Source organism: Anser cygnoides, chromosome 6 (assembly GCF_040182565.1).
Source record: "Anser cygnoides isolate HZ-2024a breed goose chromosome 6, Taihu_goose_T2T_genome, whole genome shotgun sequence".
NCBI lineage: Eukaryota > Metazoa > Chordata > Aves > Anseriformes > Anatidae > Anser > Anser cygnoides.
Window position 1 is genome coordinate 15,521,972 of NC_089878.1, and position 25,278 is coordinate 15,547,249.

The following is a 25,278-nucleotide window of genomic DNA, read 5'->3' on the forward strand; positions in this document are numbered from 1 at the left end:
ACTGTTTACCATATGAAAGCAAATATTAGTTCTGTTGTTACGGCTATTTGGACATCTGATAGCCTCAGGCAACCCAAAGGGACCCCAACAACAACATCTCAACTTAAAAGCCAAAGGGCAGATACCTTTGAAGTAAGAGATGACACAGAAACAGGAGCAGACCTTGAAGTTCGGACTGATGGAAAGAACCTGAGCACTTCAGAGGATTTTTATTCATCCTCACAACACTCTGGAAGGCAGAATAGGCATGGCTGATCACCAGTGGTGCTAAATGCCAGAGAACCTAATGGCAAAACCTTCTTCCCACAAACTCCTCCTCTAGGGAAAAGGCAGCTCAGCTCAGAGGGGCTCAGGGCTGTGGCAAGTGACACTGGGGAATGACTTTTGTTGGGTTCTTGATTAGCTTGCAGAGAGCATAAATTGTTAACCTTTTGTGAGCTGATTAAGTTCTATGTATTTAAAAAAAATGCTCCACTAAAGCTACGTGATTGAGCATCTCTGTAAAAGAAAGCATTAGCTGTTTACTGAGAGGATCCTACTGCACAGGTAAGGCTGAGATGCACAGGAAAGGGTTGCACCCTGCCACTTCAGAGAAAGCATGCTTTTCTGAGCAACTGGTGCTTCTCAGTGCTGAAAAGATTTAAGCATGTATAAACAGCTTTATGAGAGTGTAAAAGCTGTTACGTGTTACACGTTTTCACAGCTGTTCTAGGGACATAGAGTTGTCATTCCCCTTTAAATCAAAAATTAGTAAGAACTGTGCGCCCAAGAACTGTAACAGTGAGACCATTATTTGTCACCAGTATTTTGTAGTTAATCGCTGCAGACAGCGCCTTCAATCTGTGGTCAACAAACTCCTGTAAATTCCTTGACTACTTTTAGAAGATCCTAAACTTTTAGAAGATCCTAAAAAAAAAAAAAATTACTGAAGAGCTAGCTTACTGTCTGCATTGGAAAAGTTTTGAAAGTCCACAAAGCAAGAAAAGGAAACTATAAGCCATAATTTGGATTATAAACTGGTTGGCATTTCTGACACTGGCAGAGATGTTGACTTTTGTGTTATTGAATGGACAGAAAATTCTTGTGTTTTTCTGTTGTTATTTTTCATAGATATAAAACTGAAATGCACCAACGGCTGCTGATGGTTTTCCTCCTGGATTCACTTCAGATTTATTTATAGCAGGGCTTTCCACCTTTATCTGCAAATGTCACAATTGAGCCAGTGACTTTATATAGACGCTTGGTTTAATAACTACGGCAGATATGGCACACGTTCTGCTTCTGCCCCTCTCTGAAAATAAACAAAACTAATCAGGTCTAAAAACTAGTTTATATCTCACTGTTCATAGCAAATAGAAAGAGTTGGGCACAGATAACCTAATTTTCACCTGTTTCTGCTTACTGCATATACACTAACTCAATTTAGATTGATCAGCTAATGTTTGCAGACTTACTACAGAGGCACAAGGGTACTACATCCATTCAGCTTATTTTTTAAAAAAAGGCACACTGAGATGAAATGTTGTTCACGCTCCTTTTTTAATTTTATTTTAGCTCTTTGTTTATCTCTTCACTTCAAAGCACTTCCAATATGAGGAACAGTTTCAGTGTGACAACTTTGTAAAATTAAAATAGAAAAAATGTGCCAGCATCAATCTGCTTTACATTGGAAAGCACAACAGCCTTGAGACAGAAATGACGACTTATGAGAGTGAGCTATAATGAACCCAGAAGTGCTCTGTGCAGTAGGAAAAATGTATTAGACTAGAGGCTGAATGCTCCTGACACAATTTGTCTTCCTCAATAGGCGCCTCCTGTTCCCCAGTCGCAGCGTACGGTGAAGTTCAACTCCAAAAGCAAGGGAAAGTCATCAATACGAAGCCGCACAATTCTGTTTGCTGGCATTTCTTATTTGAATTGAGGCTGCCTGAGGTCCGAATGGACAGAAGCGCAGCACAGAATGAAGCTGAGTCCGCAGGAGGCCTCCCCCACGGCCCTGCCAGCCCCCTGCAGCTGGTCCTGGAGGCTGGAGGGGAGGCTGGCAGCGAGGCCAAGAAGCAGTGCTGGCACGAGGGGCCAGGTGGCAGCCCCCTCCCAGCCCCACAGGAGGTGGGCAGCAGAGTGACAGCCCAGGGGGGCTCCGAGCCTGCAAACAGACTCCCCGCTCCCACATCAAGGCAAGACAAGCACAGAACCAAATATAGTATTTCAGAGGGAGGTTAGAGATACCAATAGTATCTGTAAAAAAAAAACAGTGGTAGGTGCCTGGGAAGCTGAGCCCTAAAATTTCAGTGATGTTGGAAAATAAGTTTTACTCTCTAACGAGTTATATTCTGACTCCTTTGAACAGACACTTTTACATTATCTGAACTGAATATATTGAACTAATTTCTGTTCTTTTCACAACAATGTATCTGGGGTGCAATCTTAATTCTCTTACAAGACACTGTCAGCAAAGGGCACCGCATGAACGCATATATCCTATATATGCTGCTATGTGGGCAGCATCACCTCATATTGCTTTCCAAAGACATGCTTCCCCACTAAAAAGAGCTGGTGGTACGCTCAGCACAGAGACATCCCTCTGCCTTCTGCTTGAATAAAACTATTTTTGTTCCCCTAGGAACTGGTGAGTGCTATGAACTTGCTTTCTAACTCTTATTTGTACCATTATGTTATTTACCAGAAGTCTAAATTTATTATTTCAACTATTTAAAAAGCAAAGGAAACAGATTATAAATTGCATGTGTCAAATCTTCTCATTTGATTTTTGCACTGCAAACTAAATAGATGTATTTGCAACCCACAGTTGCCAATCAGCCCTAAATATTCATGAAATACTGGCAGCAGTGGAATGGAAAGCTGGACCTGAAGCAATCTCACAAATTATAAAGAAAAACACTGGAGTATTTTTGTGGTCACCCTGATAATTATATCACTAATAAACTATTAATATCAAATAATTTAACAAAAATTAAATTACAGTAAAGCTGAAACCTTCGTGTTAGACCTGTGCTTAGAAGGTAACTGGCACTAGACTGTACAGAAATAATTTTAATGCAACTAATATCTATAATTTGGTGTTTTATATACTTCTTATAGTATTATGAATGTATAATTGGCAGCAGATTCAGTTCCCAAAAGTGTTATAATCTGTTGGCATAGTGCCATACTTTAAAAAAAATTACATTTATTTACAGGAGCACGCATCTGGTTCTAATGAACTTGCTTTACCTGCTAATATCAGTGTTTGCATGACTGGTGACATTAACAGAATAGCGTCATCAATGTGCCTCTCAAAACAGCCATTTGAAAACGACAACTACACGCAAGCTAGACATTGAAAGGTAAAAAGGCAGAAAATTGTAGCCAGGCATTAAGTGATCATTTGGTTCAGTGTTTTGTAAACCCAAGGATAGCTTTGTTATTATTAACATGGTAATCCTTAACTTTAAAGTATTTCTACTGATGATGGGTTCTTGCTATGTTCTCGTGCTTTAAAGAAAAAAAAAAAGAGTTGCTTGCTGTGTATTAACTAGACTATCAATCTGACCATAACAAATTATCCACCACGAAGCACTCTTGCTGGCTGTTTGGATACATATATAAGGGGTAATCCAGGCAATTTCCCTTCTCTTCTGCATCACAGGATGGAGTGCTTCCCATTTTCACAGGGAATCAAAGACAGACAGGATGGCCCAAAGACTGTGGTGGAGCCACCTTCTTTTATCCCAACAATTAGCTCCGCTATTTACTAGTTTACAGGGTAATTTCTAAATAATATTAAAAAGTATTTCTACTGTAGAAACTTTTCTAATCCTTGGTGACTCACTCTGTTCCTCTGAGCCTCCCTGGTAGGAACCTGGGGAGGTAATATATGCCTAATATGCTCTTTCACATTTTTTTCCACTAGAAGCAAAGTAGTTCCTGGTTTGAGCTGTTCTTCCCACTGCGCAGCACACTGCCTCCATCATCAATATTTTCCGGATATCTTTTGTAGAACATTCTTCCCTCAGAGATAGAGTTACTGTATTCACTCTGTCAAATGGAAATCTGAGAGCATCAGGAAGGCACACACTTCGCACGAAGGAAATGCATATACATTTATCCACATAATGTACATTAGCCCCATCGGTTTCATAGCTGCTAAAAAAATCTTCACCACCACCAATAATTAAGAAACAGCACATCTTTGCAGAAGCACGCAGAAACACCTGATGCCTCTGCAGCTACTGCCGATGCCTCACAGATCTAAGGATTCCTGTGCTTTTAAACCCAAAACAGTGTTAAGAAATTCTTTGGCTAAAGGGAATATCCATACAAGAACATGGTGACAAATCTGTTTGCAATCTCAGGACTGCAGCATTTCACAGACGTGATTTATTTAGATTATTTATTATTAGATGAAACACCCATACTTTGGCTACTTCTTTTGAAATCAAATAGGAGATACGTTTCTTCCAGCTGATAGAGTTTCTTGTTCTTTGTGACTTGAAATCCATTTAATCTGTGGGTTTTTGTTCCCTGGCCTCTCCTCCTTTTAACATCCATGCAACCTCTCACAGAAGTGTTTTATAAGATTCCCCCTCAGAATACGCCTCTCCTGCATTAGAAGCAGAGACTTCATTAGGGCTCTTAGGAAAGGCATCCTAAGATGAGGATGCAATGAAGAGCAACTGGCCCGTGCTCAGCAGCGCTGCCAGCAGAACCCACTTTACCCCCCAAACAATGGGGTAAAGTCCAAATCTTCTGTCTGATTTGCGGCCTGCTGCTGGACAGCCAAAGATTCCTGCAGATTACTGCAGAATGGCATGGTGGGGGGTGGAAGCAGAAGGGGAGTGGAACTGAGCTCCAGATTTAGAAGCCTTTGCCTTGTTTCTTAGACTGAGGTGAGGCCAGCTGAAAGAGAGGGCTTTCCTTTTGTTTCTGTGAAGCTGACAGGTACACTGTGAAATTGATTGCTCTTGGTAATTCCAAAAAAGCAGAAGAAAGGAAAAGGATGTGGCCATTTCATCTCCACAGGTATTAAATGCATAGTCTTTGCAGATGTACCACTACTTAGCTCAATGGAGCAAGCAAGCCACCAAAAACTCGGCAACTCTTTTATTTGAAGTCCAAGTTCACGATGCCTTATTTAAGCCAGTTGTTAAATAGACAATATAGTCTCTCCAACCAGAAGAGTGTCTATAAGACACCACAGTGTGCTCTCAGCCCAGTCGCACTACATGCTGCGGCTCAAACACAGCACATACCATATTATGAGCATTCCTTGGGACTAGTGCAAGCAAGAAGGCTGTTTTACTTGCATTATTGAGACAGAAGCTTGGGGATCTGTATGTTCTACCCGAAACCTAGATTAAACCAAGGCAATATTTATTAGTAGTATGTTAAAAATAAAGAACTGAATAAATCACAAACCAATACCCATCTTGGTTCCCAAGCAGTAAAAAAAATAAAAAAAATCAATCTTTGGGAGCAACTGTTCTTATGTAAGATCACTCTTGAGTCCAAAATTTTTTGGTTTCTTGTTTTTAATAATACTGTTTGGGATATGTAAAACCTTGAACTTGCAAATACACTTTAGAATCTGGAATACAATATAAGAACAACAGTGCCAGATCAGACCACAAGCATGCCCCTCTTTGGGTGTTCAGCACCAGCATACCAGAGTGCCTCGCAAACAGACGGTTGTTGTTCCTGATCGTACAGAGGAACAGGGACAAAAATTTGCTTTTGCAGCAACTCATCAGCATTTATTCTAGTTCTAATCACTTCCTTTTTATCAGACAAAAAAGGAAGTTGAGATGCTCATTCTAGATCTTGAATCTCGCTGAATCACCCTTACCATTTTAATCTAGATTCACAGTGACCTCAGCCTTCTATTCCCAACTCCAACATACCAAACACACGCAATACCCAAAGTGCACAGCACACGGAAGCATTAGAATATTCCTCCCTTCATTCCACTTGTCACCATAAGAAAGTGCTTTGAAGAGTATGGAGTAAATCAGGACCTACTGCCATTAAAAAAAAAACAATTGTGAATTTGCATGTTTCAAAAATGATGATCTGCAAAACCTGTATATTCAGATTAGCTGAGATACCTCTACACAGGAAAACAAATCCTTGGATAACGTCTTTCCAACAGATAATTCAAGTACCTAATGGGCCCCTTCTACCAAAAAAAAAAGTGGGTAAGTTACTGTCAACACTAAGAGAAACACAGCCACTGGCCTCATTTTCAGAAACACAAAAATATTAACTAGAACAAGAGCACAGCCTCACAAATCTGTGCACTGCAAGATGATGTATTAAAAAAAAAATCAAAAATGAGTTTTTTCCTAATGTCACAGCAACATTTTGGCCTAACTAGGTATCAAAGATATCTGCCATTATTCCCAGTTGTCCCCTGGGTTACTGTGCTCTCAGAAAATGGTATTTATATATTTAATGGTCTGTATTTCAATAGGACACTGACTGAGAACCAATTTTATTTTAGCTAAATGTTTCTAGAGCTTGACAGTAAATGATATATATGCATGAGCCATGTTGACTGCCATCTTCCACTTTTAATTTGACTGTCAGACATACAAGTAACTTGCTAATGTTTCCTTCCAATTTCAGTGCAAGGAGCCTGTTGCATAAGCTGCCTGCTAAAAGCTGTTCCAGATGGAATGACAGTATTTCGTAGGACCCCAAAGATGTAGCTATAAGAGATGAATATGTGTCAGCAGCATTGAAAGCATGACCTTTTTTCCTTTTTTGTCAGCAGTTCTTATTTCCACCCTATAATTTCTCCACATTCTTTGTAAGATAGGCCACGTGGGAAAAAGAAAGAGTTTAAGTCTCACAGCCATCTTCCATCATCTGCAGTCACATCTACCTGACTACACAAGGCAGAGGACAAAGGAGGAAGGTTTATAAACAATCAGGCATCTTTGAAATGACAGTCAAGGCCCAAAATTTATTTTAAAAAGGAAACAAAACTCAGCCCCCTACTAACATAAGTTCCAGAATGATGGAGAACTTTGATGGCTTTCATAATAGATACTTTCTCTCATGAATATTCACTGAAAAGCCTGCATTCCTCTCACTGGAAACAAGCTTTAGAAAGCAACACATTAACAATGAATAACATTTTACTGATTGTACCATTATTACTGATAATTTATATAGTATATTAACGTCACAGAACAGTCATCATTAAGTCTTATTAAAAGAAATCACAAAGTCTACTTATCCTTCTTAAATAAAAATATGTAAATTACACCCACCGCTCACCTTGCACAATACAGGTAAAACACTACACTTGTTCTGAAGGGTAAGCTGTGCAAGGAAGCACAAAGAAGTCTTTTTCCCCCGCACATACCTCTTTGCGCACGCAAAAAAGGAAATTACCACAGGGCACTTCTGTCCTGTTTCAGATGATCAATTCAGTGCTCTGAAGCATTACAAATATTTCGTTTAGATTTCTTAGTTTTTCCTCTACAATATACAGTAATTTCCTTTTCATGCCGAATGCCACAGCACACGCTACAAAGGCAGTGGGGGGAAAGCAGCGCAGGGTGGAAAAACAACAGAGAGACTCACGGAGGAATGGCTTTTGTTAATTTGACAGCCCTCAGCTAGCTGCATAGCGGGATTTATCAAAGGTTCAAGGAGGCGCGGTTTGCTGCAGCATAAGGCTGCCACGCAGCTCCGGTTTGTGCAGCGCCTCGCCCCAACAACTTCAGAGCTCCCTCGCTGCAGATGTCCCTCTGATCAGCTAATCAGACATCAAGAGCGATGCGCTGGCAGGCTCTTGCGCTGATGAGAAGTCGCACAGCATAAACAGGCACATGGTAGTTGCTTTAAAAACTGGATTCACCCAGATCAGAATTGCCTTTCAAAACCCGGCACTGTTCAGAACTGCCCAGGTGAATGACAGAAAGTTCTTTTCAGTCTCCCCAAATCTGCGGTTCGGTTCTACACAGCAGTATTTCAAGAGCAGGAGTTAAATTATTAACGGCAAAACTTCACAAGAAAATAAGTAAATACCTTCCAGAACTTAAAAACCTCCCTGGTCTGAAAGACAGGCTGAGACCACGTCACTTCAGTGAAATGGTCTTGCCTCTACCCTGCAACAAGCACTGTAACACCTAAGATGCGTTTCCACTCCTACTTTATTAGTTGTCAAATTATAACACATCAAAAGCATTGGATTTCGGGCATTACAGGTGCACCGTCCTTCCAGCACTGCTTCCTGACACATTACTGAATTTCCCACCACGGCTGGCTTCCTTCACAGCCCACCTCCCAGTACCACCTCACCACAGGACACTTTCCGATTGAGGTTCTGGCACGTGCAAAGGGGACAGAAATTAAACCTGCTGACCCCGTCAGGGTGGGTAAACACAGCGGACAGAAGTTCTCTCTCCAACAGACTGACGATACGACCCCATTGCAATGCAGCCTCCCAGCTCAGGAAGCATTATGAACAGCCCGAGGTACAAATCCACAACCACTGCTCCAGCACTGAGCCAAAAGAGACCTTTCGTGCCCTGCCTTGCTTTTAAACTACCTGATTAAATGAAACAATATTTTTGGCTTTTACTTACCATGAAACACCCAAACATTTTGAAAGTACTATTGATAACCTTTACCTCGAAACCAAGCTCTGATTGTAGCATGACTTCATGTTTACATACGTACATAAAACAGCATGCAAAAGGAACAAGCCGTGGAGCTCCATCCTTACGCACGCTCACATTATGTTAATCTGCAGACTTTTAATCAGAAAGGGTAATACGTTACAAACACAATTAATGGCCAGAAGAGCCAGGGGAGGTTTCGACCCTTTTTAACAAGGGCTTGAAACATAAAAATGTTCTGATTATATATGAACCTTATACAAAATTGCAAATTATATGTCCACAATGCATAAAATACAGTCAATTTCAAGTCACGTTTAGGTAAAAATGGAAACTGGACAGAACTGCTGGAGCAGCTCTTCAATTGATCCTACATCTCATTGTATCCTTAAGTATGGATAAATGCAATTTAATCAGCCATTCCTATTGATTAACTCCAAGTTAACCCAAGTATTTATTGAAGAAACATGCAGCTATAGAAGAAAAGGAGGTCATACAGAATGTAGCAGCCCCATGATAATCAGCGGGTTAGCAAGAGGAGGTGAAATACTCATCCCTCCAAAATTAATGCAAAACTCCCATCAACTTAAAAGGGACCACACTCTTCAGTCTAAGACTTCATCCATCCTGAGTTTTAAGAGAGTGGAGAAGTCTGTCCCTGAGCAGAGAGAGAGACAGAGAAGCAAAGGTAATAGCTCCAGAAAGGGAAGTTCAGATGTTTTAATTATACCATGGTAATTACTACGGTTCTACTACGGTTCAGTAGACTGAGGAAAAGCAGCAGAACGTGATCTCCTCCCTAGAAAGTTCAATAGCGAACCTAACCGCATGCCCCAAGCCAGGCGTGCTGCGGCCCATTGGCACCTGACTGGTGCCTGGGCAGCGGCCTCCAGCCTTGGCCTGGGCAGCCGGCACCAAAGCCCAGCTCCACTCCCCGCGGCACGCTGGGCTAGCGCTGAGGGAACGGCCGGAGGCGAAAGGAGGCTTCCTCCCTCCCAATGGCTTCAACCACCTCAGCCCCGCAGCGTGGCCTCACTCGGTGGGAGATCCCCAGGAGAAGGCTTCACGTCCGTTGCCAACCTGACAGCCTGAAGCCAGGACACTCACAGCCAAAAATCTGCTGGGCTGACACTCGGCTACTGCCAGAGCAAAGCTCAGAGTTTTGCAGAGGAGTGCATTACGCTAACTACTCTTCCCTGAAGTCCTCTCTGGGGACGGAGGGAGGAAGTCTGCATTTCTGAAAGCCTGGCCAGGACACTACGATCATAACTAGTCAGAAGAGGTTAACGGTCACCTTCATAAATTAACAAATTCACTAAGAAATACCTTTTCTTTGATAGCATATTTGGATTTTTGCTATCCCCCTTTTTCCCTGATTACAGTCTCTAGATTTTTCTGTGGCAGCTATCATGATAAGGAAGGAAAGGTCTGGATGAAATGAGAGACTCAAATTCTGTACCATCTGTTAAATGACTTCCAGTCTGAGAGAACAGATGCTGGACTTCATGATCAGATTTTGACTGATCTAGAAACATTTTGCTAATTGGGGCTAAAACTATAGCTAAGACAAAACAAGTGTCAGAGGAAAACGTGAAAGAATGGCTTAAATTCATCTCAAGCTCCCTGGTCACTCAAAAGACATGTCCTTTTGGTAATCATAATATGGCATGAGACTGCCTTCCTCTGAAAGAATGTACACCAGGACGACATCTGAGAAACGAGTATGAACTTGGATCAGATTCTGCAAATACTGTGTACTGCTCAAATGGTTCGTCGGGTTCATCCAGTTCTCCTGAACCAGGCAGCAGTTTTCTTACCCCATTGCACATTTGTTGTTTTACTTGATGCATTACCCTACTGCACATCTGCCCTGCACTCACCTGGAGACAAACCAGTGTTGCCCTGATGTTCATATGACAATCACCTCTTAAAAACCTGACCACCTACTGGGGTATCCATATACATCGTGTAAGACAGCATAACCAAGAGCATTTCTACGTAATACCAAACTAATGGTTCTGTAGTATCAAACACCAAAATGCCCAAAGTGCCAAGAACAATTAAGTGAATTATAGAACACAGATATAATTTTATATTTGAAACTAAGATAGCTACGGCATAAATAATACAAATATGTAGTTTTTACTGTGTATACTGAAGGTAGTTTACTCATAGTTCTGATTCTTCCAACTTGCATATGAATGTTCGCAAGCAGCTTAATTAGAAAAAAACATGTGGCAAAGCAAATGTAATAATAGCTTTAATTTTTCAGCTGCAATATACAGAACAAAAGAAAATTCTCTGAATACTCCTTTAAAGCTTGTGTGAAAGAGCACAGCTATGTTCAAAATGCAGCGTTGTTTGTGCCATGTTTTTTCATTTGTCAAATATCAATTCTTCCTTGTGTTTTAAAACAATCTGTACTTAATTTAAGTTATTTAAGCTTTTTATGCTTCCCAATACATTATGCCAAAGCATATTTCAGTATGATTGACGATGAGAGTTTTAGAAATAGTACTGTTGCAAAAATAAGAGCTGGTGTAATGTGTTTTGCTGTAACAGATTTTCATTTTAACAATAAAAACTTTCAACCTTCTGGGACTTTTTTTCCCCACTTACACAACATTTCAAAATCTGAGAACCTTCCTCACTCTTGTTAGCTGTCCAGCTTTTGCTGTTAACCCTACAGCTGACAGAGAAATGCTCTGTATTTTAGGCACAGAGGTTTCCTTTAGGCCTAGAGAAGTCTTGTGTACTGATACAACTCAGTGAAGCTGTGTGAGCCTTCAGCCTCCAGATACAACTGGAGTCCCCATATAATTGCATTAAAAGGGCTTATTGCTGCCAATATTAAAAACCAACCAAAACAAAACAAAAAAAAATGTCTCTCTCTCCCTGATAGTCAACAACATAACATAAAATACTTTCTGGAATGAAACAAACGATTTCACCATTTTGTCTATTTTTTGTTCAAGTTACGAAATACCAGAATCAACACTAATCTGCTCACTTGACAGATTTCTCAACTTTGCAAACTTTTTTGCAACATTACAGAATTGTTCTTTGTACTTCAATTTATCAGACTAAGCCAGTATTTCTTGAATATGTAAGCACTGGCAGCATACACCTCAAGAAAAACCTCTCAGCTCTCTGACAAATGACACAGCACATTGTTTAAGTGAAGCCCCTAAAACACCATAATGTACTTAGAGAGTCAAGAGCATTTTTAAATTGCACCACTCTGCAAATAACAGAAGACACTGTAAAACAGGATGCATACTAGGCATTTGGATGTGCCCAAAGCTGACCAAAGAGAAAAACTGAACAGTTGACTAAAACCCTGTGTTGGTCTTCTGAATTCCAGTCAACACTGAGACCTATGAAACATCATTTAGATGCAAGTCACCTGACTTTTTTTTTTAAAAAAAAAAAAAAAAAAAACTTACCTCGTTCTTGTGAGACTAATGGAAGATATGGTCTTAAATGCAAGATCTTCAGCTGAACTGGTTCCCACCTCCAGCATTAGCTTTCTAGTTCACTCTTCCTGCTCCCTAATGTGCCAATACAGCTGTTTGTGGATTCTCACAGCATTAACAAACTATGATCAAGGCTGAAACATCTCCCCATACCAAATGAGGAAGCTGAGGTTTTTTTTTTCCTTTTTGTTTGGGCATGTGGAAGTAGGAATGATACAGATCAGTTCCAACAAGTGGGGACAGGGACCGAATCAGGGAAGGTAAAGGGGAAAAGCCAGATGTTTCACAAGGAAAGAATATGCAGGTGCATCTGCAACAATTAAACCAGTGTTCATTTGGCATAAAGCAGTGCAGAAGCAGACCCAGCAGAGCTTTCTAGGCAAATATCAAATCTACCAAAAAGCTCTGTTCTGCTTGATACACATATGTATCCCAGCTGACACATTAACAGATTCAACAGAATTTCACCTTTCTGCGTGTAGTAAAGGAACGCCTTTCCCGTATGCAAACACAAAGCTTCAGGCCTTAAAAATGCAAAGTAAAGAATGTGGCCTAAGTGTCACCAACACAGTATCACTTTCAGAAGATCAGAAACAGCCTGCTATAATGTCCAATTAAGAGTTACTGCATCCCCACCAATTATGGGTTTGCTTCCATACTTACTAGTGACAATTTTGCACCTGAGTTTGTCCTCAGAAGGGAAGAGCAAGGTTGTAAAACAGACGTGGGAGAAAGAAGAGACCATGCAGGATAGTAGCAGCACATCAAAGGAAGGCAAAAATGTCATGGAAAAGGCAAGGGAAGCATAAAAAGGTTCAAGACTGGTGATGCATATTAAAAGTAAGTACATTTTTTCCCCACTAAGCAATGATAAACTGGACAATACAATGCCAAACAAAGAAACGATTACTAAAAGCACAATGGTGCCTAATGTCGCCATTAAGCTTTATGTAAATACTGTACTGAGAAAAGTGAACCACTGTTAATTGACTATATCATCTAAATGACTATATCACCCATTTTATGCAGAGGAAATTCTCTCCTTCACAGAAAATGAGTATGATGCACTTTGCTTTAGATCCAAACACATTTAGCTTATTAAACAGCTGTGTAACAACAGGTAAGAACAGTTTTTGCCTTAATAAAAAGATGAGTTAAGTGGACACTTACTGCTGCAACATGTTTGAGACTGTGGTCACTGGGATGAGAAGCACTTGGGTGAAAGTCAGCAGGGGGGCCCAAAGCTGGATCACTGCTCCTTCGTACCAGAAGCGGCATGCCTGAGAGACAAATGAACAGCAACAGGTCAACAGTACTGCAGGAAAACAAGGAAGAGCTCCATGTAGTTTAATAGAGAGGTGTACAGTGGTCAAATACAAGCTTTCCTGTGCCAATACCCATCTGGTGAATTACTGGATTTGATGGAATTGTGCTATTTAGGATGTGCTGAACTACAGAAATTAGATGATTTCAAGCTCTGTTATACAGATTTTTATCAGTGACCTGATAAATTAATTAAAAACTGCTGTCAAACAGGAGAAAAACACATGTTCTTGGAAAAAACAAAGATTTGCAGTTATGGGTAGCTACATGTATTATCAAGTTCTGAAACAGAAACCATACACTTGATATCAAGAATGACTGCAAACACCAAGAACTGGACTAGTATTGCTAGTTTCTACAACTGGCAGTGGCTATTTCACCAGACCAGAACAGACTCTAAAGCTTTTCACTCCACGCTAAGAACAGCTCTCATTGTGCAGTTTTGCATTAGGCCCTGCAAACTGGGGTTCACAGTCTCAGTTCAACTGGTCCTTACTTTCTTCCTGGATATCTCCAGAAGCCACACTGAGCAACCGCTGCTCTCTCCCATACCAATTATACAAGCCCACATTCAGCTCTCTCCAACACCAATTATACAAGCCCACATTCAGCCTGTATGGAAAGTCACTTTGAAAACAATGCTATGACAATACATATGGTCATAAATTTTATTTCCATGAGGTCACCAGATGCACTTGTCTCTTGCACTACTACAAAGTAGCAGTATTACTACTTTGCCTTCCCAAACCAATGCATGTAAATGCATGTAAACCTGCTGTCCCCTCAGACGGGGTTCAGTGAAGCTCCCCTCTATTCCTCCCCTCCTTCCTTTCAAGCCAGGGCTGCTTCACCAGTGGCAGAGGTTCCACAAAACAAGGCAATTGATCAGTTCCTTGCCCATGCAAATACAGACATGGGCCAACAGCACTCATCTGCAAACTCCAGTTTGTTCCTCACAATTTCCATGTTCCAGTTCACCATTTAAAAAAAAAAAAAAACTTCACCAATTCAATATTATTTTATACAGCCTTGCTTCTCCTCATATGCAAAACGTTGCCCACCATGACTTTGCTTTTTCTTACAGTGCTGTTAGACAGCTTTAGGTTTTTGGGCAGTGTGTCTTCCTAAGTATGCCAGTTTTGCCCTGTTAACATGTGACTCATTCCAAATCTCAGCAGAAACAGTATCTTGTTCTTTTGTCTGTAATTCAGCACATCTTTGCCTTTCAGGATGGATTATTTAGTGGTACAACAGTGACTCTAATATCAAGTACAGCAATAAAGTATGATTACCATACATCAGCAGTGTCACTGAGCATTATAGATACTTCCCCCTTCTGTGGTGAGTAGTGCTCATGCAGAGAAACAGCAGACCTATATTTAATAATACATTTTAAAAACTATAAGCATCAATGTAATTATGTACTCAGTTTTTTATTGGGGTAAGTCAAACACCCATACAGCAAGTGATTCCATCACACTGTACTAACAAAAAAAAACCAACCTCAAACCAATACCTCAGCTTTAGGTTAATCAAATAATGTCCAGCTGTACATTAGCAGTCCCAGTTAGCAGTTCCAGTTTAGTTAGATATACAAACATTTTACTATTTGCATATAAAAGCTAAAGCCAGAAAGTGTTGAATTTTAAGACACTTCTTCAGTACAATAAATACTTACTCTTTAAAATCATTCTTTCCCTGTATGAACAAAGGGTGTCTGGTAACCTGCATCCAATTTTTAGTCATTCTTCAATACAACTGTTTGAAAACAGATCTTGAGACACTTGTATCATTCAGCATAATATAATCTCCAAATCCTTTTCATATAAACATGAACTCTGCAGAGAAATGCTCTTGCTGAACTACCAGAAAGCCAGATGCATTGGCATTTTATTTGTAGCTTTCACAACTGAATAAGCCATATACCAAATTCAAATACAGTGCTGCTTATACTCTCAAAGCCATCATCCCGACCACTCTTCTCATTTCTTTCTTTTCCCATGGGGAGAAATGAACAGTAACTCAGTTTAAAAAAAATAAATCCCTGCAGTCAACTAGAAGACAGGAAATAAATACACCGTGTAAAATGATAAGCCTTTAAAAATACCCTCACATGCTTCCAAAACCAGTTCAGCGCCATACCCATTCTGCAACATCAGTCACCAGCAGTGACCACGAGAAACTTCTTTCCAATTCAGTAAAAGACCACAGAACCATAACCAACATACCGTGAGAAATATTTAATCATGGCCCAATTTATAAAAAAAAAAAAAGTTGATTCTTGCAATTAAATTAAGCTAGGACAAAAGCAGACACTGATTTGGTTATTCTTTCAGGAGTCCTATAAAAACACAGTAACTGGCTATTAACCTGAAAGCCCAAAGCATAGCATGGGAGCAAAAGTTGCATTTACCTTCTATGTGTTACCCTGAAGAAGTCTCTTTTCAGGAAAGTCACTGGAGGGGACCTTAATCAGAAATGTACAATCCAACTCTTATGCAATTCCAGCTCACACCATTGGCTGGGCGTGCGATGCTGCACTGTGACAGAAGCAGTACTAACATTTGCCACAAGATTTGCATAGTGAATAACAAACTGCACACATAGATAAGCACCCTGACAACACGCACCACATACATGGCCCATGCCCACCATACACGTACCTTTAATTTGTTCATCACTGTCCTCCTTAGACATGAGCTAAAGGTAATGGAAAACCACCACTCATACCATTTGTTATAGACGCTACAGAGAAGTTTACTTAGGAGATACTCCCATCTGCTTTCTTTTGTCAAGAAACAATGTTTTCTTTTCCTTATTGCTTTCCTTTTGTTGTATTGCGTTTCTGCAGTATTCTACCCATGCTCTGGCGTTTGGGCTGAACATTTATAATAACCATTGTATGCTAAGACAGAAAAAGTATTTCTCTTCCCTGAACGATGAAACACAGAAAACACGTTCCTTTCTGCATACCAAGTTGATCATACAGACACGCTTATTTATAAGCTCTGCTGTTTTATTGCAGAGCAGCACTTTGTACTTTAAACTTCGGAACTTGGTTTAAAAAACTAGTTATCCTCATCTTGCTGCATTGCAGCAGTAAGTTGCAGACAGTGGAGATTCAAACACATGAGCCAAACTAAAATTTTATTCTCATGACAACAGCTTTTAACCTCAATTACTTCAGGGGACATTTCCCCCCTTTTCAAAATTTTCAGGGTACCTTCTATCACAGTACTATCACGTTCTGTGTGCGCATGGGCAGCCTTACTCACAATGCATCCTCTCTGACAAAGCTGAGGAGAAAGTCCTACGGTTTCCCTTCCTTAAGCAAATCTCTGCACCACTGAGCTTTAAGCCATGCAGAGCAATCCTTTTTCCTTTTGCTAGCATCACCTTCAAAGATTAGTATCTACACAGATTCATGGTTAACAGTGTATTTTCCCTGAACTCTTATGTTTTGGAAATATTTTTTTTTTTAACTGCAAATATGGTTGAAACAAGCATATGGTAGAAACCACACTTAGACTTAAATTGGTTACATTAGAAAAAACAGAAGAGAAGTTCTGCCATTTGTGCACAATTAAAAACTGAAAGCTTGCATCAACACAATGGCAAAAGAAGCATCTCCATGCCGGATGTAATCCTATTTTCTTATTTTATTTTGTTTTTAATTTTACTAAGAAGCTGTACAGAGATGTTAACACCTACCCTGAACAGGAGTGCTTTCTGCCTTACTTCAAAGCATTTGCACTATTCAGTGGATCAAAAAAAAAATCAGCACTTCAGGTTAGAAGATGGCTGCCTAATTGTGGGTTTAGGAACACAGGGCAACCTCAGACAAATAGCACAAGGTTTGGATTTCAGGAGCCCAACGTGGTTGGGGGTGTCCGGAGCTGTAGCTGTCCCTCCCAGGGTCCCCCTAAACTCTTCAGGGTCTCTAGGCTCTGAGTTCTGGCAGCAAATTGATGCCTACATTTAGATAGCTAAGTATCACCCGGAGTGACCGGGAATGCAAACAGGACAATTCCAATCCTTCCTTAGTTTTCTTTTGCTTTCAAGTCTCCTTGCCCAGGAAAGCACAATTTACATCTAGCTGAAACCCTTTTATTCTCTGGGATTCAGGCTGCAGGCTGCTGTCACAGGGCCAAATTCAGAAAACCAAGGAAGACAACCAGAGTTTTTCACCCACTAGCATTTTCTGTAGACTGTGCTATCTATAATGCAGTCTAAATTACATATTAAAAATTCATTTTGTCATGGTTTTGGGTGCAAACACACTGAGGTGGCTTTTGGGTAGGCTACCAGATTGAGGAACATAGGCAATACACGCACATGTGTATAACTGCATCCATTGCAACTCCCTAAAATATTGCGAGGTCTGTTTGCTTTAGCCCCCCAGGAGGGAAGAACTATGTTTGAGAAGAACTAAGGATACACTTGGATGGAATACTGTAAGTGGGTATAAAGAGACTTACAATCAATCACCCACACAGTTAAAGTCATAATTTTAAATTCTGCTCCTGCATATAAAAATACTGATTAGGGTAGGAAAAACGCTGTCCATCACATGTGGATCAAACTGTCAGGTGCTAAAGGCCATACCAATGACAATTACTCTTCTGCCTGCTTCCGCATTACACTCGCCAGGACGGACAGACAAATTACTTTCCCACACCTGTATGTGTGTCAAAATATTTTTAGAGCTCATTTTGAGCAAATCTCAACAAAATTTCAAGCCAGCTTTGAAGCAAAACACTGTTAAGTGGTACATCCGTACACACGTGTGTGAAATTGCTCTTCAACACAGACAGCTACAGGCTGGAGGATCCCCGATGTGCTGACCACTGCCACACAACAGCTTAAGTGGAGAGTCAGAACGACTTTTAAACTGGTCCTTCCAAACAATTCAGGAACTTACAACACAACATTACGAGCAGGATAGTAATTTATACTCAAATACAGGAAAGGTCATTAATATATGACCATTTTTCTTCTCTTTGTCAGAGACATTTCACATTAGCAGGCTTGCAGACAGCTCTGCCAGTCAGGGCTTTTTGAAAGCTCTAAGTCATCAGCCTGAGGAAATTCAGTCACCCTCAGATTTATTGCTTACCACCACCTGAGGCACCACGTAACGGCTCTGCCATGTACTTAAAGTGTACCTGACATTACCTTGTGCATTCTACTTTGCGACAGGACAGCACCACTTTTTATAATTATTATTATTAATCAGATAATGCTCTGACAGTGTGACTTCTGTTTAAAACTAACTCAAATTGCTCGTAACAGCAACAAAATTGAAGATCTACAGCTATCAGTTCTGCCTGAAGTGCATACTGCATTTTTTTAAATTCCCATGGATAAAAGATTAGATTAACAAACTAGGGTGATGTAACAGCGAGACAAGTGACTTAAATCTACAAATGCAGAACAAGGTATTTCCCCATCACTCTAAAGAAAGACTACTTTTTCTTACAAAGAAAACAAAAGCAACCAACTGCAAGTAAAACCCAGTAAAGGCTATAAAAACAGATGTTCTGGGGTGGACTTGGGTGCCATGAATTTCAACGGAATGCTTTTCCGTGTTTGCACAAGATGGAAAACATTTAAGTCAGATTTTATTTACAAAACACACGAACTGTTCCTATAGTTGATGACCAGAAGGACATTTCTTTGGTGCTGCCATTATGAGAAATGGGGCCTCATGAAACAACTGGCACGAGACAAGGAAGAACGGGGGGAGCCGCAGCAGCATCCCCCAGCGCGGGGATCAGTCACATTGCCCACAGCAGGTGGGTTTTGCCAGCCTGGATTCTAGCAAAACTCACGACTCTAATCCTCGCTGTGCCGACTGATGAGTTTTGTGAGAGCAGAGTGGCACTGCTGACAAGAGCCAGCGCTCGCCGCTACAGGCCCGGCTCCTCCTGCTCTTCTCTGGTGAAGCCCCTGTCTGACCCACGGCAGTATCGGGCACCCTCTGGCTGATCCACACCCTCCTGCTCCCTGCTTTGGGCATAGGGATTAAAAATCAGAGCAGCTGCAATCATTTTGTGCCTTTTATCATTTGAAACAACAAAAAAAATAAATCTATTTTCTGTTATATTAGAACTTCCCTAGGCACACCTGAATTGTTTTCCTTTCTTCTTCTTCTTTTTTTTTTTTATTAAAGTAATCTCTTCCAAATAGCATTCACATGTAAATGGAAACTAAACTTTACATATTCTTAAAAACACCAATAAAAATGGTTTCTTGTTAGTCTTCCAACTTGCTGGACACAGCAAAAAGCATTCATCTTACTAAACAGACTGGCTCTTTTAAACAGCATATTATCTGAATTTAAATCAATCATTTTAGGCTAATATATCCTACAAGATTTTAAAGCTAATAGATCTCAGGCTCTCACACCTCATTTTTATTCACAGATTGAAAGGTGAAAATAAGCATTTCTTCTATTTCAATTCCCAACCCATTTCTCAACTTCAAATGAAATACTTAATGAACTGTACTAGTTGAATAAACTGACACAAAGAAAATATTCTCTGCACCTGCAAAAGAGGCCATGCTGCCAAAAGCTGGTTTAGCACTTCAGCTAGCATCAGTTACAGGTGCTTAGGCAGTGACTTTTCCACAGTTCAATGGCTTGACTTTCTTTAAAAACTTTGGCAGCTAAATTGTACAGCCTGAATATCACTTCGGTAGCACTTTATTGCTGGCAGTGGAACACAAATATATTTTTGAATATCTTAGTGGTATACTTAGGAGTATAACAATTTAAGGCATTAATATACTTTTCAGTAATACTTAAATATGGCTTGTGCTCTACATATATAATATAAATATATATGTGATCTAAATTAAGATTTTTTTTTTTTTTTTTTAAATCTTTCCTTGAAAGTAATTCCTATTATGATTATGTTGTATTCTGGTGATGGTAAACCAATTTTAGCCTCAAATGTCAAACTTATTCCTGCCAGTTTAAAAGAAGACATTAAGATAAAATAGTGAAACTTTTGCAACTCAAGGTGTCTGGTGAGGTTTCAAGGAGCGACAAGAACACACGTAGATGAGCTACACCCAGTGTGGCCTAGCACCCAGCCAGCCCATTATCCCACACCTCACTGTGGTCAGTAGCAAATGTTCAGGGAGGGGGCATAACAGCAAGGACAAAGTGGCGTATGCTACCAGCTTGCATAAATAAATGGTTGAAAGACTTCCAAATCAAAGCAGCATCCAGTCTACCGTATGTTAAGTCTCCAATGAGCCACTTCCTGTGAATTTGTCTAATTCCACTTCACCTCATTGATTTTTGGCCCGTAACACTGAATTACAGAATTTAGCTGAATGCTTCACAAAAGAGGTAGCTTGGGGATGTTTTTCTTTTTAATCTGTTGAACGATCATTTTGTTTGGTACTCCTAGTTTTTATGTGGTGAGGAAATAATCATCATTCCCTCTTAATCCATCCTAGTATTTAAAACAGTAAGATGGCTGTTTCTATAGGAAAGTTAAGAACGGACACAATCATCGAAAGGTCATTTTTCCCTTTTAGCTGGAAGACTAAAAACAGTTGACCAGAAATACTGTACAAGATTCATCCTCATCTCAAATCTAGTGAGCACAACATTCTACTTTTACTTAATGCCCACAGTAAACTGACTTCCCTGTAATGAAGTAGTGAGTTACGAAGAAAAAACACAAATCAGCAGCCACTGTGTCTATGGGAAAACTGTGCAACATATTGGGAGGGAGGTGCAGCTTTTGCCAGCTACATTCAGGAGAAGTAAATACACAACTCTCCTTTTCACTTGGCTGAGATTCTAGATTTCTGCTTTGAGAAACAATCAGAATCTCAAGTGGCACTTCAAAGTAAGGAGCCAAAAAAATTAACTATCATCTGAGGCTCTTAGAAGGGTAAATAAAACAGAAAGCAATGAGAAAGAGCCACGTGGCAATGGGCAAACTTGCTGAATCATTTAACTGTTACTTGTAATTTTTCTATTGACAACTTCTGTAAAGATGTGTTCATCCGTATACTGGAACATATTCATACGAAAGCAAACAGCTAACAAAACCGTTGGTGAATGAACAATGCAAAACTGTGTAAAACTATATTAACTTGGTTTCTTAAGAAAAAAAGGATGATTGTCTACCCCAAGACATTTATTTGAAGTCTTATTTTTACCTTGAATAATTTCCAACTATCATTCGGCCAAGCTTAGTAGGCTCATTTTCAACCCGAAATAGATTTCACTATATTGCCTCTTACCTGGTAATGCAGCACCACAGAGATTTATGAATACACACGCACACCCCCACACTCCTTTGTACCGCCTAGTTCCAGAGCGTACTGATGGAGACTGTACCATAGTCATTCAGTATGATATTACACTATATCCTTTCCAAACCTCCAGTTGCAAATATTTAGCTTACTTAGGTGGGTTGTTCTGTTTGTTTTTAAGCAATATTACCTTTGAAGCTAGCTATGCATCACAATAATACACAAATAATCACACAAACAGCAACATCGCAAAAGCAGTAAAATAAGGAAAATCTTAGGAAAACCACTGAATAAACAAGTATCAAAAAGCAGTACAGAGTTTTGTGATAGAATTCATTCCATCATTCTGAGCCCCATTCATCACCATCCCCCAAAACCGTCCCTGAGGCAATAAAAGGCTAGAAATGAATATTTCGGCTGGAGAGCTACTTCAGGAAAATGTGGAACTTGTGATGGAAAATATTTTTCTCCTTACTTACCATATTTTCAAGGGAATAATTCCTTACCCCAAAGTAACATATATTAAAGCAAGTGCAAAGGGAGTAGTAGCAAGGGGAATAATGGATGAGAAAATCACTGGGGAAATCAGAGGCAGAGGGGCTATTAGAAAGAAGGGGGAGCCTCTTTGATAACCTACTATGCACATAAATTTAGTACTTACACTGGTACTAAATTTTTGAGTACAGGGAAAGGAAGGGCAGGCTGGTTTGTTTTCTAAACATATAAAAAAACATGGTATTTTTTATATATTTATACGCATATATATATATATATATAAATGCTTTATAGAAAATATTACTGTATTGTTCTTGCTGCAATATAAAGATAAACTTCAGCTATACTGGTGCAAAGCTCATTTCCATGAATCAAGGACAACTAAGTAATACCAAGCTTAAGTCATGAGGTCAAAACATACCAAGCCTGCACTCTGACTGAAATGAAAAGTTATCTTCAAACCTTTAGCTTGCCTGAGAACAGAAGCCATTTGTTTTAAGAACACAAGTAGACTTTAATTGATCATCACAATTCTTTAAAACCAGATTAAACCAAATGCCACGGAGAAGAAAAATCCATCAAGTCCAGTGGCATCCTCACAACACCTGTGACAAACTGCACAAAGCAATGCATGATGTCACTGCTGTAAGAGCAGCTGTTGCGCACAGAGAAAGAATAAAATTATATTTGCTTAAGGAAATAAATAGTATTGCCTCAAACCACAGAAGACAGCATGTGCTTCTACAATGCTTTTTTTAAAAAAAAAAATACAAAATGTTAATTTCCCCTGAATTGTGCAGAAGAGAATTACACTCAGTGTACTGACAAACATCAGTACACTCTGCCAATAAACTGACATTGCAAGATTAAGTTGAACAAAATAGCTCTTATATAAGAAAAAATCTTTCCTACTTTGAAACAGCACGTATGCTGTATACAAGCAATAGCAACATTTTGTCAAATGAATAGTTTCAGTTCATATCTGTTTTCATAACATTAAAAAAGCATAATCATACGTATTTCTCTACTTAAAAATGCACTGTCTGCATATCCACCACACAGCATTTCAACACCAACTTGAAAGAGGACTAACCAAATATATGCTGCTCACAGTGCCTCCAAGCCTACTTCAATACCTCCACTTCAGACCAGCTGAGACAGAGAGTAAGGGTATCTTCCCGAGTTCTGAAGTCACCCAGGAAGCATTAACAGCCCTTATCTCAGTGTAGGGATCAGCTCTGCCAGACCCACTAAGGGAAAGACATCCAAACTATGACTTCAGACTGAGTCAGAGTGGTCAGTACACAAAGGATATCAGCCACAAAAAAAATGTGGAAGAAGTAACCATCTAATAAAAATATATTTCCCCCACCATTGCTATCTCTATCTAGCCAGTAAGGGCTTTAGGATCAGGTATAACATACAATTAACTTACCTGTATCAAATACACAATTCATTAAAAAAAAGACAATTTGAAGGCAGTATCTTAAGTGCCTTTTCTAAAATCTGTGCTGATTCTCTCATGCTTGAGGATGACAGCACTTAGTTGTTTCACATGCTTCATGTTTCATCAGGCTCCAAGTATTCTCTGAGCAGATCACTCAATGTTCACTGTTTCTACACAGAACTCTGTATCTGGTTTCACAGCACACAAAACATCCAACAGAAACTAACAGACAGAATAGTTCCACAATCTGTCAATTGATTAAACAATGGATTTCCTACATATCATCCCTAAAGGCCTTCTGCAAAAATACACTCTAAAAGGCCAAACACGTGACAGCTCTTGAAAGAGCTTCACCATGTAAAGTACCAATGCTTGCTCGCTATGTATATATTTAATCACATTCTTGTTCCTGAAATAAAGGTAGCTTTTAAAAATTATTAGTATTTATATCTGCTAGCAAGGTTGAATCAATTCAATAATTAGGCAGCCAGACTACTGTGGTTCATGCATCAATGATATTGATGCAACCACATTCTCCTATCTCTTCACATATATTTCAATTTGCCTCTAATGGATATAGGAACTTAATTTAAGGTACAGGGACTTATACAGGAAAGATAAAGGCAAAATTTAAGTCTAAAGAACTGTTACCAGTGATGAAAAGTCCAGAAGAGGAAACAACTACATTTCAGACTCCAGACCACGATTACAAGACCGACAGGTAGAAAATCTGTTTTTATTTTACACTAGGTAAATGAAAATCTGGAAGAGAACCATGAAGACAAAACAGATTATATTTATGCTCTCCGTTTTAAGAAAAAAGCACCCATTTCAAATGTATATCAGTATAGCACTGAAAATGAAGTAGAAGCCGAATTGGCTGCTCTTAGCATGCTGTATTTCATCTCTAGACTCCATAGTGCAGGGATTCCATAAATGCTACAAAAACTGAATGATCTGGTAGCTTAATGGTTAGCTCAAGAGTACTGGCATTTAACTGTTTCACATAAAATTGCGTTAAGCTGAAATTCTTCTTCTCTCCAGCCTTCAGCTTGTGTTTAACAGCATAGTAGAAAAACTGCTTTTAAGCTTTTTTTTTTTAATTTTAATATAGTTCAGAGATGCATGGACAACAGTGTACTACTACTAGTACATCTACTTTCCAAAACATGCTAAAAACATGGATTACACCACATTGTTCCAAAATAACCAATAAATGACGTGGCAAACCATTCAAAAATCAGACCTTTAGCCACAAACTTTTCCATACATCATGGCTATCAAAATCAGTGAAGATACATAAAAGATAAGAACTTAATTCTTATGACAAGAATAAGCCTCTCTGAAGATATCTTCATATGAGAAACTCCTGTGTCATTAAAGAGATTTTGCTATATTCACCAGAATATAGAAAGAACCGAAATGACCCATTAAAACAGAAATTTGAATCTAAAAAGTTTCATGCAGCTTGGATTAAAATACTTTCTACAACAGACAAAAATGAGCACAGACTTCCATCAGCAGTTATGTTATGCAGCCTCAACCAATGAACTTCATTAGAAGTTTTATTTTAGCTCATTCTTTTATCAGCCTTTTCCTTTAGATTGCAATTAAAATAAACAAGCAA

The 25,278-nt window shown here is 39.5% G+C and overlaps 1 protein-coding gene across 6 annotated transcripts in view; it reads right to left on the reverse strand.

The window, feature by feature from the left end:
• PARD3B (par-3 family cell polarity regulator beta) overlaps window positions 1-25,278 on the reverse strand; it is a 399,412-nt gene that overhangs the window by 253,737 nt on the left and 120,397 nt on the right. For all 6 annotated transcript variants that reach the window (XM_066999115.1, XM_066999113.1, XM_066999112.1 and 3 more), the window contains one exon: window positions 13,277-13,386. In XM_066999115.1, the coding sequence (XP_066855216.1) occupies window positions 13,277-13,386 (110 nt within the window). The remainder of the gene's footprint in view (window positions 1-13,276; window positions 13,387-25,278) is intronic.